Here is a 12,013-nt window from a genome sequence, read left to right as displayed (position 1 = left end):
CGCGCACTGCACACCCTGCAAGGAATGCAGCTGCCACCCTGCGCGTCACTGCTCGCTCCCGCAAGCAAAACAATGTGGGAGTGAACATTTACTAAGGAGGTGGGACATGCGCCTGCCTTTAGCCATTTGCAGGCTACGAAAAATAAATGAAACTGGCAACAGCCAACCTAATGCATGGGGGAATTCTTAGATAGACGGAGAAGTTTGGAGTGCTCACATTTTGCCTCCTATAAAGCAGCGCGAATCGCTAGGCTCGACCTAAAGAAAGCCGGACACGAATGAGGGGAGATTGGCTGGGGAGGGGGTAGTGTAAGGAGAAAATAAGTAAAATGAATGAGGGCAGGGTAGGAGAGGAAAGGGGCGACTAGAAACACAGCACTCATATGGAGTGCTCAAACAGAAATATAAAAGTCGCTCCTAAAATAAGAGCAGTGGATGGACACACGTCCTTGGTCTATGCTCTAGGGGAGGACAAACACTTGGAGAGGCATAATGCATGCACGCTATGGCAAAAGGCAACGACTGATGTGAAAGCCACATTTTAGCTAACCAATGGTAGGTTTGTGGTCAGGCTGTAGCCCACTAACAGTAAACAAAATGTCTCGAAGACACAGTGCAGGCTTGGTCTAGCCGAGACCTAAAAAAGACCTAAAGAGAGGTCAATCTGCACAGAGTGCAATTAAGGGGAAGGCAAAGAGCAACCCTAGTGCTGTTTTCTCTTTACGGGAGAAAGCATGTCCGGGAAACATTTCCATTTCTTCTTTTAAGGATGACGTTTTAAGTTTATGAATAGCAATGCAGCATTATGGGTATTTAGACCTACTTCAAAATATACATAGGTTTTGAGATATTTTTCTCATATCAGTTTTTAAAGAATGTAAAATGTAAAGAAATTGCTGCTTTTGCATCAGTATTTTTGTTTTATTTGTAGAGTTGTTTCTCCCCGTTTCCAGATTGTTCTAACATGCTGCATGTGAAAGGAACTAAAAGGAATTTTAATTACAATTACCTTGAGAGACAAACGAGTGGTTTATTTTAAACTGTGAGAGCACTGTAGTGAGTAAAACCTATTCTCGTATTAAAAATAGTTTGGTAATATACCTGGAGTTATGGTCTCTTTAGAGATGTGCGTGCATCCCACCGGTGATATTTCTATGAGTAAGAGGCACATCATGCATGCCTTTTCGTCACGGACTGATTTCCAAAAAAAAAAAAAAAAAAATCCTATTAATTCTACTTGATCCAAATTAAAAACTTTTCACGTAGTCCGCATTCTTATATATATATAAAATCCTTAACACCTTCCCTTTTCCACAAGATAAATCTAGATCTACATTGTGCATTGCCCGTCATATCAAAGCAATGTGAAGACAGACAACTTTAAAACTTAGAAAAGACAACACAAGTAGATTTTTAAAATATATATTTATAATTATGTTCAGCCAAAAACTAAATCCTCCCAATCACTGTGTGTGCAAAAGTACGCTTAACAGTATCGATCGGAAATCATATTTTTATTACAGTTCGTACAATTTAAAGTTCAGTCAATAGACAGATTAGATAATAATAAGCTGAGAATAACAGAGAAATAGTATGGGATTCTGTAATTACTCATCACACAACTTCAAAAGCTGGCATCTGAAACCTGTATGATGTCACAGGTTTCCGCCTCAGGCATCATCTTCTGTGCACAGGCCAGATTGTGAAATAAACTTCTTATATGCGATTGCATATGGGCCGGCTTTGAAGTTAGAATGGGAGTTGCAAGAATTTGCTGAGGATTTAATTAATATACTGTTAAAAAGTATACCGGCAGAAAACAGAGTGCCACTCTTATCTGATGATATAGATGTAGACTTGAAGAACTTCAATTTTCTACAGTGGTGGATGAAGGGTTATAAAAACGCAGCATTTCCTTGTGTAAAACTACTAAAGAAAAGTGCATGCGTTTTCATCTTTTCTTAAGGGATATCACTGAAATATTTAAACATTTCCTGCACTCAGCAAAAGTTTGCTCCTAATAATATGCAAGGGTTATACAATTCTAAATGATGGCATTGTGGCCATAAGAATTCATTCTCATGACCTAGAGTCGACAATACAACTTTTGGAAAAAGTGAAATATGTTTCTTTTAATGATATAGTAGATCATTTAAAATTGTTGATACAGTTAACACTTGAGTTTAGAAACGTGCTTGGTATGTAGAACACCTTTGAAAGTCAGTCATGAACAGTGAGAACTCAAAGGTTACAGCTGTTTTGAAGATAAGAGTTCCCTGAGCTAGACAGTTACATTTATAGAGTGACCAACTGAATAATTCCCACTGCACCCTTTGATGGAGTCCTTGAGCAAACCGACCTTGGAGGATCATTTCAAAACTAGATTACATTCAAGACACGAGACCATGCTTAGGACAACTGACCAAAAACAACTGCACAAAGATATAAACATTACAACATAGAATATTTAAAAATATTTTCTAAAATAGATCATTTATTAATCTACCTGCTTGACTTTTGCAATCCTTTGGCTAGGTAATGCATTCATAATATTGGTTTAATTTACAAAGTACCACATGCCAAAAGGTATAGAAGGGCATTTATCGTGTCCTTTATATACAATAAATGTAACATAGTGAACATGATCAAGATGCAAAAACATGAAGAATACACATACTGGGAAAAATATTTCATTAAAAAAATACACAGCATCAAGATCAATGAACGCAAAAAATAACATTACATTATAATAACAGCTGGGACAAGTATTAGCTTGGCATAAGGAAACTGCCCTTCCAACACACTGTGATTGTCTAATCTTCTCAGTCAAAATTCCTTACAAAGTGACAAGTATTTACTGACTTACAGGAGTCACATCCTTGTGCAAGAACGTTGACCACACAAAAAGCCAAAGCTAAAAAGTAAAACCATACTAGGCCATCCTATACTGATTTAAAAAGGCCAATAAACCTAGGTTGATCACTTCAGAGGAGGCCTTAAATACTGCAGTAGTGATAACTTCTGCATTGTGGCAGAATTCTCATAGCAAACAATCATCTGGTTCCTATTTTATCTCTATAGTTTTAGTCATCCACTGCTTGTTCAGGTTGATCTGGTGATCAAGAAGTTTGGGTATATTAGTAAATTGTCAACCACCAACGCTCAGGATATATAAATGACAAAAAGTGATGTTTAATAGAAATAATGATTACAGTTGTGAGCAGAGCGTTTCAATAGACTCTGTGCTCTTTATGAACCACTGGACAATGGCAATTCAGCCAGTCCTAGAAATAAAGGGCAATGAGTAAACAAAACAGTTGTGTCTCAAAACACCTACTGTTAATGAAAGATGGTAGCCCGTGGGCAAAATCTAGTTAGTCAAGACCTGGCAATGTTTAATTATTCATTTTCGAATGTCATCTAAGACTCGGGCACTCAAATGTTCTGTACATATCACAAACACGGTTCAAACACTAATCAAGACTGTAACGAGAAGCAGAATCAAGATCAGCCACTTCAACCAACAAGTTACTAATATTAAAATTTCACAATTTTAATATCACATTTTGCACACATTAAGGATTATGTCCTACCACCAGTTTTGAAACTGGTCAGTGCAGTCATCTGCAACTAATCCCCACATTAGTATTGTGACTGGTCCTTGCAGAACACTAGCTGCAAAAGAACAAATAGGGACCTGTGCTTAGCTGTAGATATTCAGTTCACTACAAAGTAAGGTCCAATTACACAGGTGTAGTGTATCAAGAAGCACAGTTAACCAATAGTATCCATAGACCCTGAAATTCCACAAAATTCATATATCAATGGGTAAAAAACCAAAACAAATCAAGCACATTCCCTTGAATGCTAAGCTTATCCTGAGTGTTTCTAAAGTTGAGTTTGCAGATCAACTCTTTCATCCCTTTACAACTATATATAGGAGATTGCTTCAGGTGCATAACCACTTTACAAAGTTTTTTTTAAATCTCTTTCAGGGTTGTGCAAGCAATCTTTTTTTTATTTAACTATATATACATATATTTCATTGAAGTGAGATGCTCCTCTTAAAAATATGCTAACATTGGAGGAAATTAATGAACGTTTAGTGAAAATTGCTTGCTGTGACATAGCACAGTAGGAACATTATACTAATGTTTGACTAGTTGACATTTCACATGAGAATTATGCCAGTATGTAGGTTTACACATTTTGTGCTATAGTGACATCAATTTAAAATGTCATATTTTGCATTTACTCTTTTACAATAAAATACTATAAGAATCTCCATATAATTATTCATAAATATTTGCTTTTAAAATAAGTTTCTGAGACATATACAGCTAATGTAATTGGCCTATCTACTCTGCCCCAGTTAGATTAGTGGAAGTCCATGATGTCCCACTACTGTCTCCCTGAAAGCTAAGTGTGCTTGTAAATCAAGAAAATAAGTCAGCTGCGGCCCTATCGCTATCCGCAGCATGTGCATATAAAGCCATACATAATATAAATTTATAAAGCAATGAAAAGGCATCATGGATCTAGTTACATAGTAGAGCGTAAGCTAAACAGATCTAACACGTACACCTTTAATCAAGAAACATACTGTGCAGAAGGCTAAATGCAAGCCCTCTGAAAACAGGCATTTTGACACAAGATATTTGTTTACAAGACATGAAAAGGAACAGACAAAGAAACCTAAATGCTATGAAGAGTATTTTACTCCAGAAAACAAATGCACATGAGAAAAGCAGACTCTTTGAGCCTTTCTTCTATCCCCACAGCTCTTCCGTCCGTCCAAATTTGTAGATGAGAGTACTGTGTACAAATCAGATGGGGACACAAAATAAGAGGCATGTCAGTCAAATAAAGTACATACAAAAGTGCAAGTTATTTGAGTAAAATCACAATTGTGTGGTTTATCAGCTCTCATCCCTGGAAAAACAGATATAATACGAGAGTTTCCATCTAGGGTGAATGCAACCAGGACGGAGACTGTTCTGCAACCAAATTTAGAGGTGATAAACCACTCCCAGAATACCATTAAATTTGAGAATTGCAAGGATGTTTTCCTCAGCAGTACCCTTAAACATTGGACAATAGGTTGAGCAAGAGAAATAAAATATTTATAGGCTTCACTTGAGGATGTAGCATAAAGGCCAGAACAGCCGACTTTGGAACTGGGGAACCAGGTTCGAGGCTAGGGGACAGCTCAACAGATTGTGAATCTGGGCAAATCACTTAATCTCCCTGTGCCTAAGAAATGAGTGTGAGAAAGAGACTCTCTGATCCAGCCACTATGCTAGCAAACCCGGGCGTACCACCCAAGACTGGCCGAAGGCAAGGCGATCTTTTGAGTGAGAGTGCACAATTCTGTTCATCCGTCCAGTCACAAGATCAGTTAAAGAAAAAACTGAGGTACACCTTACCCTACTTTGTCACCTCCCCTTCCCAGTAATCCACAGGATGAGCTGCAGCACAAGGCCAACGGGCACCATCTGGTTTTCAGTGTATGAACAAAGGAGACGATATGGGTGTAGAGAAATCTAAAAGTAATGCATTTCTACCAAAGGGGACTCTTGCCGACACAAAGTACCACCAATACGGTAGAGGTATGTGCACATTTCTGAAACATTTCTGAATCAGTTCCGATTAATATTTCAAAGAGAAAATACACATTATCATTCTCCCCTTGCATAATGGTTCTGCAATGCCATTACCATGTTTTAAATGACAGCATGGTAAGCAGATGTCTAGTCAGGAGGTGAAGCTAGAATATGGTGTGAATCTATAAGTTTATAGGGTAGGTGCTGTTCGAGGCTTCATTCAGTATATTGTCCCTATTTATCTCATTCCTGTTGTTCTGCCTCTGAATCCCCAGGCAGGAGGGTTGCTAGTGAAGGTTGTAAATAGTCTGTCCACTGAGACAGTGTGGATTTCTGAGAATATAGACCACCTCAAAAGACAGTTTCCTACTATTCTTGCCCTGTTTTTGTAGTGTAGCCTTTGAAGCTGATTTAGACAAGAATGAGGCCTGCCTTGGGTTTTGAGTAAATTTCCACTTTGCAAGGTCAACTGATGTCTGACCCAGTATAGTGCTGTTCTCTTTCTGTGTGGGCACATGGTCTAAATTCAGTGGCGAGAAGAGCTCCATTTTGACCATTCACACTGTTCAGCTTATTCCACCTCTTGAAGCCATTCCTCTTTTCACTGTAGATTCTTAGTTGAAGGCGGGTGGTTCTTAAAAGTCTAATCTTGTTTTTATGGTGGCTCTTCTTTGCATAGTGCGATCCTGGGACCTTTGCTCTTGTATTAATTTTGTGGTGCCGACATGTGTTTGGCTCCAATCTCATGGCATTGATTAGGTCTACAATTTTCATTTCAAAGGCATGAGTACAGTGAGCTCAAGTCTGCACATTTTGCAGTCCTTTGGGTTCTGGACAAAAGTTGTTGAAGGTCCAGGTTTTTGGAGAAGGTTATCAGTAGATTGGGTTTAGTCTTCATCAGGTAGACTATAACCACAGAGGGCCAGCATACAACTCTTTTGCACCTTCCTTGTTATTTCCTTAACCTCTTCCTAGAAGGTTTCTCAGGGACACCCAGAATTCCTCCTGCATCAACATGGCATGATGAGCCCACCCTTTAACTCTTAAGCAGGCAAGTGGAGGGTATGCCACCATACGTCACCCCATACGATATCAATGTAATCACAAGAATGGGTAAGGTAGCGCAAGGAGAGGGGTTGGCCTAACGGCTAAGGCGCTCGACCTCGGAAACTTGGTTCGAGTCTCGGTAACAACGCCAAAAAACCCCTGTGATTCTGGGCAAATCACTTAATCTCCCCGTGCCTAAAAAAAAAAAAAAAAATGAAAGTGTGTCCTCATGTAACGTAACTGGTGCTATGTAAAGCGCTCTGATAACTGATTCAGTTCGGTTCAAGTTCGCGCTATATAAAACTCTCTAAAAAAATAAAAAAATAAAAAAACGTAAAGAGACTGATAGAAGACAGACTGCTTCGTAATCTTACAGAAACAATCCAAAAGTCCAGAGTTTGGATGTCACAGGACTTCTGCCAAGCTTACGAGGAAAGTCATCCTTTATGGAAGACAAAACCTCACACACAAAATAGTCTCATGCTTCATCATCGGCATCCTCTCCCCAGCCTGGTAGGAAAATGCCACCAAGGTGGACTAAACCTCGTCAAAGACTTTGGAGGCAGGACCCACCATCACATCCATCACTGGCAATCCATCATGTGTAGGACTGGTGGGTTCTGCAGCTAGAATGAGGCAGCATCACTCAATGTGGGTTGCCGTTTACCCCCACCCCCCATAGAGCCCTGGTATCCAAAGTCACGGATGTCACCTGGTATGTTAGAGAATCACATGAAAATCTGGACCCGCTCCTTAGGGAGTTTACCAAAATTTGGTGGCATTTCAGTCATAAATATCAACTGGGCTAAATCTATCATATTACCCCTAACAGCTGCAACCTGGTGTTTTGAGCCCGAGTTCCTCATTACATTGGTGCTGGACCCAGTCTGCTACCAGTGGATCCGGACCTCGACGAACCGGACGGCTGAATATATGGCTTGGGGATCACGTAGAGGGATGGATGAAGCTTCCGTTGGCCCTCACTGGGAGACTGGCCATTGCTAAAATGGTGGTCCATCCTAACTTCTTGTATGTGTTAATTAATTTGCTAAGCTCCTTCCATAGGCGGCTTAGGTCTCACCTCATAACACTGGTGTGGGCAGGTAGACTACCCTGAGTGGTGTGGGAAATATTGACACTCCCCTTTGAGCAGAGTTGGCTAGGAGTACCAGATATGGATCTGTATTTCTTTAGTGCGCAAGCGCAATTTGCCCACCGCTGGCTCTACCGTACACAATTTCCACTGCATACGGCGCCTGAACATGATCATGGCACCCCTGTTCACTGCAGCAGGCTGTATATCTCTCTCCTAGATGACCGCAGACTCAGATAGATACAGTGACATGCACGGTGTGGGCATAGAGCAAATTAAGAGTGAAGGCGCGACTGGATCATCTATTTGCCCCATCGGTGTGGATTACTAGCCACCCTTCAATATCATCTACTATGGACGCTGGCACTCACGGGTGGCTATAGCGGAAATCCTTTGGTGCAGCGTACTCAAAGGATACCTTTGCCACCCTCCCAACAGGTGCTCCAGGGGCCCGCAGTCTCGCTCCTAGACACTTTCCCCTACCAGCTGCATGTGGCCCCAAGAGCCATTCATGGCACCTTCACGGAGGCCCCTCCAATTCTTAAGGTGCTGGAAGCAGCCCTTATGAACCCGCTGGCTAGTCATTTATCTCTACGCATGAATCTGCACTAATCTGTATGCCCCACAGACTGTCACACATGGTCCACTGACCTTGCAATCCCCATTAGTGATGAGCAATAAAAGTATTGCTGCACTCAATCCAGAGCTCCCTCCCCATACTACAGGTTGCGCTTAGTCTTTTTAAATACCCGCATAGAATTTATTGCACATCTGTGAGAATGCACAAGATTGGTCTGGTAGCTGATGCAGGCTACGTGTGTTGTGCTGCACTTCGGTGCAGCAGTCTTTGACGTTGTTTCAAATATCACAGGGCATGCATCCGAGCGCTCACCGAGATTCGCGCTCCTCGGTTTGGCCAAAGAGGTCCTACCAGAGGTGCCCAAGCTGACCACGTTTCTGCTTCTACTGACCAAGTGCAGGGTGGAGATTCACTGGGGAGGAGCCCAGCACCCTGGAGGGATAGATGGCTTTGGGATGCTGTTTGCTGGCACGGAGTTAGGACCAAGGTTCCCCAAGGTCTAAATAGGCACTCGAATTGCACCACCAGCGGTACTGGGGCAGCCGGGTGCAGAGTGCAGGGGCCCAATGTTAGCCAATGGGGCTAAGGAGACCTTCCATTAGGGACTGCTGACAAGCAGGCTACTCGGTTGGAGGAGCAAAGCTCCTGGCGTTAAGGTCAGCACTGCAGGGGCCAACGACCAGCACAGGAGCTGCGGCACGTGGGCGGCTGGGTACAGGGGGCAAAACGGACATCGGGGACTCTATGCTTTCCAATAGAGATCTTTGGTTTCGAAAAGATGCTGCCTCCCTGCAGCCTGCAGGATACCTTCCTGCAGGCTGCAGGGAGGTATCCTGAAGGCGACCACCGGCTGGAAAGGGGATCTGAGGGGATGCCTGGACACCATCGGTTGTGCCACCCAAGGACGTGGGGCGTCTGGTGCAGGGGTGTCTTCTGCCGTTTGGGTTTTGTTACCAGCTCCGGTCATGGTCAGGGGAGCCCTTCAAGTTAAGGCTGCAGGAGTCGTCTGGAGACTTGAGGGAGGTCGGGGACCACCAGATCCATGGTTAACATCGCTGGGGAGACCTCCTTGGGGTGTTGGGCCACTTGAACTCGGGCAGTGGGTGTTGGGTGCAGAATCGTGGAGTTGCTGAAATCTGGGTTCTGGAGGAGAGTCTTTGTTTGAGCAAATCTAGTGCTCACAGGAGACAGTCTGTAGGTCCTCCAGGCTGTGGGGGTTGCTGGCTGCTGGACTCGCCAGGTTTCTTGCTGTAAGCAGGTCGTAGATGGAACAGGCAGGTAGGGCTGGGGCCAAGGCAGTTGGTGTCCTCTTCTCCTTCCTGGGTCAGCACAGCTCGTTGGTCCTTCTTTCTTCCTCGAATCTCAGGAGGCAAGGTTCAGGGTCGCCCCTAAATACTAAATTAAGGGGTGTGCAGGTCGGGAGCAATGGGTCCCTTCCTTGGGGTGGGTACACCCCCTGTTATGCCACCCTCCAGTGGAAGGGGGCATGAGCCTCTTCCTAATTGGATGGGTACCCTCATATTCAAGAGGAAGGGAACTGCGATGTGTGCTTCACCTTGCCTCCTCCACCCGAGGGGTGGGGTTGGCAAAAGTGGACACACCTTCCTTCCTAGTGTGGACAGCAAAAGGGAGGGACAGCGTCCAAAGGCAGCAGGCCTCTGAAGCTTCCCCTTTTGTGGACCCAGCCCATTCTGGGGGAGAAGGCATGACACCCCTGCCCAGGATGGGCTTTGTTTCTCGACCTAGAGAGAGGAGGCTTTATACCCATGGGTCCTCAAACCTGTCTGGTGGTGGCAAATGGCGGGTGGCAATTCAGGAACCACACCAGGGCAGGTCGATTTTCAGGGGGCCTTCTGAGTGCATTTTACATTAAATCCAACACTGGATTCAATGGGGGTCTAATATGCCCAGATGTTGGTTACCAAACTTCCCCAGTTTTAAGTAAAGTCCCTATGGAGCTGTGAAGTTCATTATGACCCACTCCCAGACTATATACTCAAAAGGCGCATTCCCTTCTGCTCCACCAGAGAGAGAATCCAAGAAGCTGGACCAGCTTGGGAAGAAAATGTTCTCTTCCTCCAGCTTGGCATTACAGTCGGTGAATACCGCATGCCTCTAGAGCCGCTACTCCCATACTATCTGGGATACAGATGTGCAGGTGCTGCCTCAGTGCCCGGAGGAGGTCTGAGGCAGACGCAGCCAAATTTACAATACGAAGTGGACTGAATACCACCGACTCACTGGGCAGAACGATTGCAGAGTCGGTAGCTGTTAGACGCTACGCCTGGTTGAGGACTTCTGGCTTCTCAGGGGATGTCCAGTCTTCTAGGATGGACATGCCCTTTGATGGCACTCGCCTTTTCGGCGACAAGGCAGACACAGTGCTTGAGCACTTCAAGGATTCCCGAGCTACGGCCAGGTCCTTGGGCCTCATGTCCATCTCAGTCTGCCTTTCGTGGCTATGGAAGTAAAGTAAAAGTAAAGGTCACATTTGTAAAGCGCACAATCACCCGTAAGGGTCTCTAGGCGCTGGGGGGGCCGTCGGGAAGATTAAGCGAGCTATTGCCCAGAGTTACATGGTGCTGGGCTAACCTGCCGCCGGAGCCGGGGATCGAACCGTGGTCCCCAGATTCCAGCGTCAGTCGCCCTGGCCGCGGCGCCACACCTCTCCCACAAGGAGTACCCAGCCACGTCCTGTCCAGCCACAGAGTCATGCACACTGTCCAGCTTCTGCGTGGCCATGGGACTCCGCGTCCTCGCGGGTCAGGGTGCCAGCAGTCGGGCCAGTCCACCCTTACCCCCCTGCTACAGCCTCTTAACCTTCCTAGTCCGATGTTTCAGGCCCATCAACAGCCAGCAGGAGGCAGGACCCGCCATCACCTCCTCCACTGGCAATCCATCATGTGTTGGACAGGTGGTTTCTGCAAATAGTCCAACAGGGCTACTCCCCCCCCCTTCAAGACTACCCCTTGCTACATGCCACCTTCTTACGATTGCATGACTGAGGATCATTTGGCACTTCTGTCAGGAAGTATTGGCTCTCTTGGCCAAGGGAGCTATAGAGAGGGCTCCTGTGCCAAAAGTAGGTTGTGGTTGTTATTCCTGCTACTTTCTTGTACGCAAGGAGGACAAAAGCCTGCATACTATTTAGACCTCCGGCCCCTCAACTTCTTCCTCTGGAAGAAGAAGTTCAAAATGCTCACCCTAGCCCAAGTTCTGTAAGCACTTGATCCAGGCGACTGGCTGGTGGCGTTGGACTTGCAGGACGCTTATCTTCATATACCCGTCCTACCAGCCCACAGACGTTACCTTTGTGGGCCACAAGCACTTTCAGTTCACTGGGCCTTACCAGTGCCCCTCGAGTGTTCCCAAAGTGATGGCAGTGGTCGCAGCACATCTGCACAGATCAGGGGTTCCAGTCTACCCATATCTCTACGACTGGTTGTTGAAGGTGGGCTCCCCCCAGGCTCTCTCGTCCACCCCCCTCCAGACTACGGCGGACCTCCTGCATTCGCTGGGGTTCACTTTCTACATACCGAAGTCACACCGGACTCCCTCTCAGACGCTTTGGGGCGGTTTTGGACACAGTGCAGTTTCGGGCCTATCCTCCAAAGCAACGAGTCCGAGATAGTCAGGCTATGATACCGCTGTTTCAGCCTCTATCCCGGATTTCGGTGAGAATCACTCTGA

The 12,013-nt window shown here is 44.9% G+C and overlaps 1 protein-coding gene across 1 annotated transcript in view; it reads right to left on the bottom strand.

The window, feature by feature from the left end:
- Positions 1-1,406: 1,406 nt before the first annotated feature.
- Positions 1,407-12,013, bottom strand: part of TMEM50B (transmembrane protein 50B) — a 91,235-nt gene continuing 80,628 nt past the window's right edge. Inside the window, exon 7 of the mRNA XM_078656951.1 lies at positions 1,407-4,815. Within this exon, the coding sequence (XP_078513077.1) occupies positions 4,770-4,815 (46 nt within the window). The 3' untranslated portion in view covers positions 1,407-4,769. The remainder of the gene's footprint in view (positions 4,816-12,013) is intronic.

Source organism: Lissotriton helveticus, chromosome 8 (genome assembly GCF_964261635.1).
Source record: "Lissotriton helveticus chromosome 8, aLisHel1.1, whole genome shotgun sequence".
Taxonomy (NCBI): Eukaryota; Metazoa; Chordata; class Amphibia; order Caudata; family Salamandridae; genus Lissotriton; species Lissotriton helveticus.
Note: the sequence above shows the minus strand (reverse complement) of the source record. Positions and strands in the feature narration are given on the sequence as shown.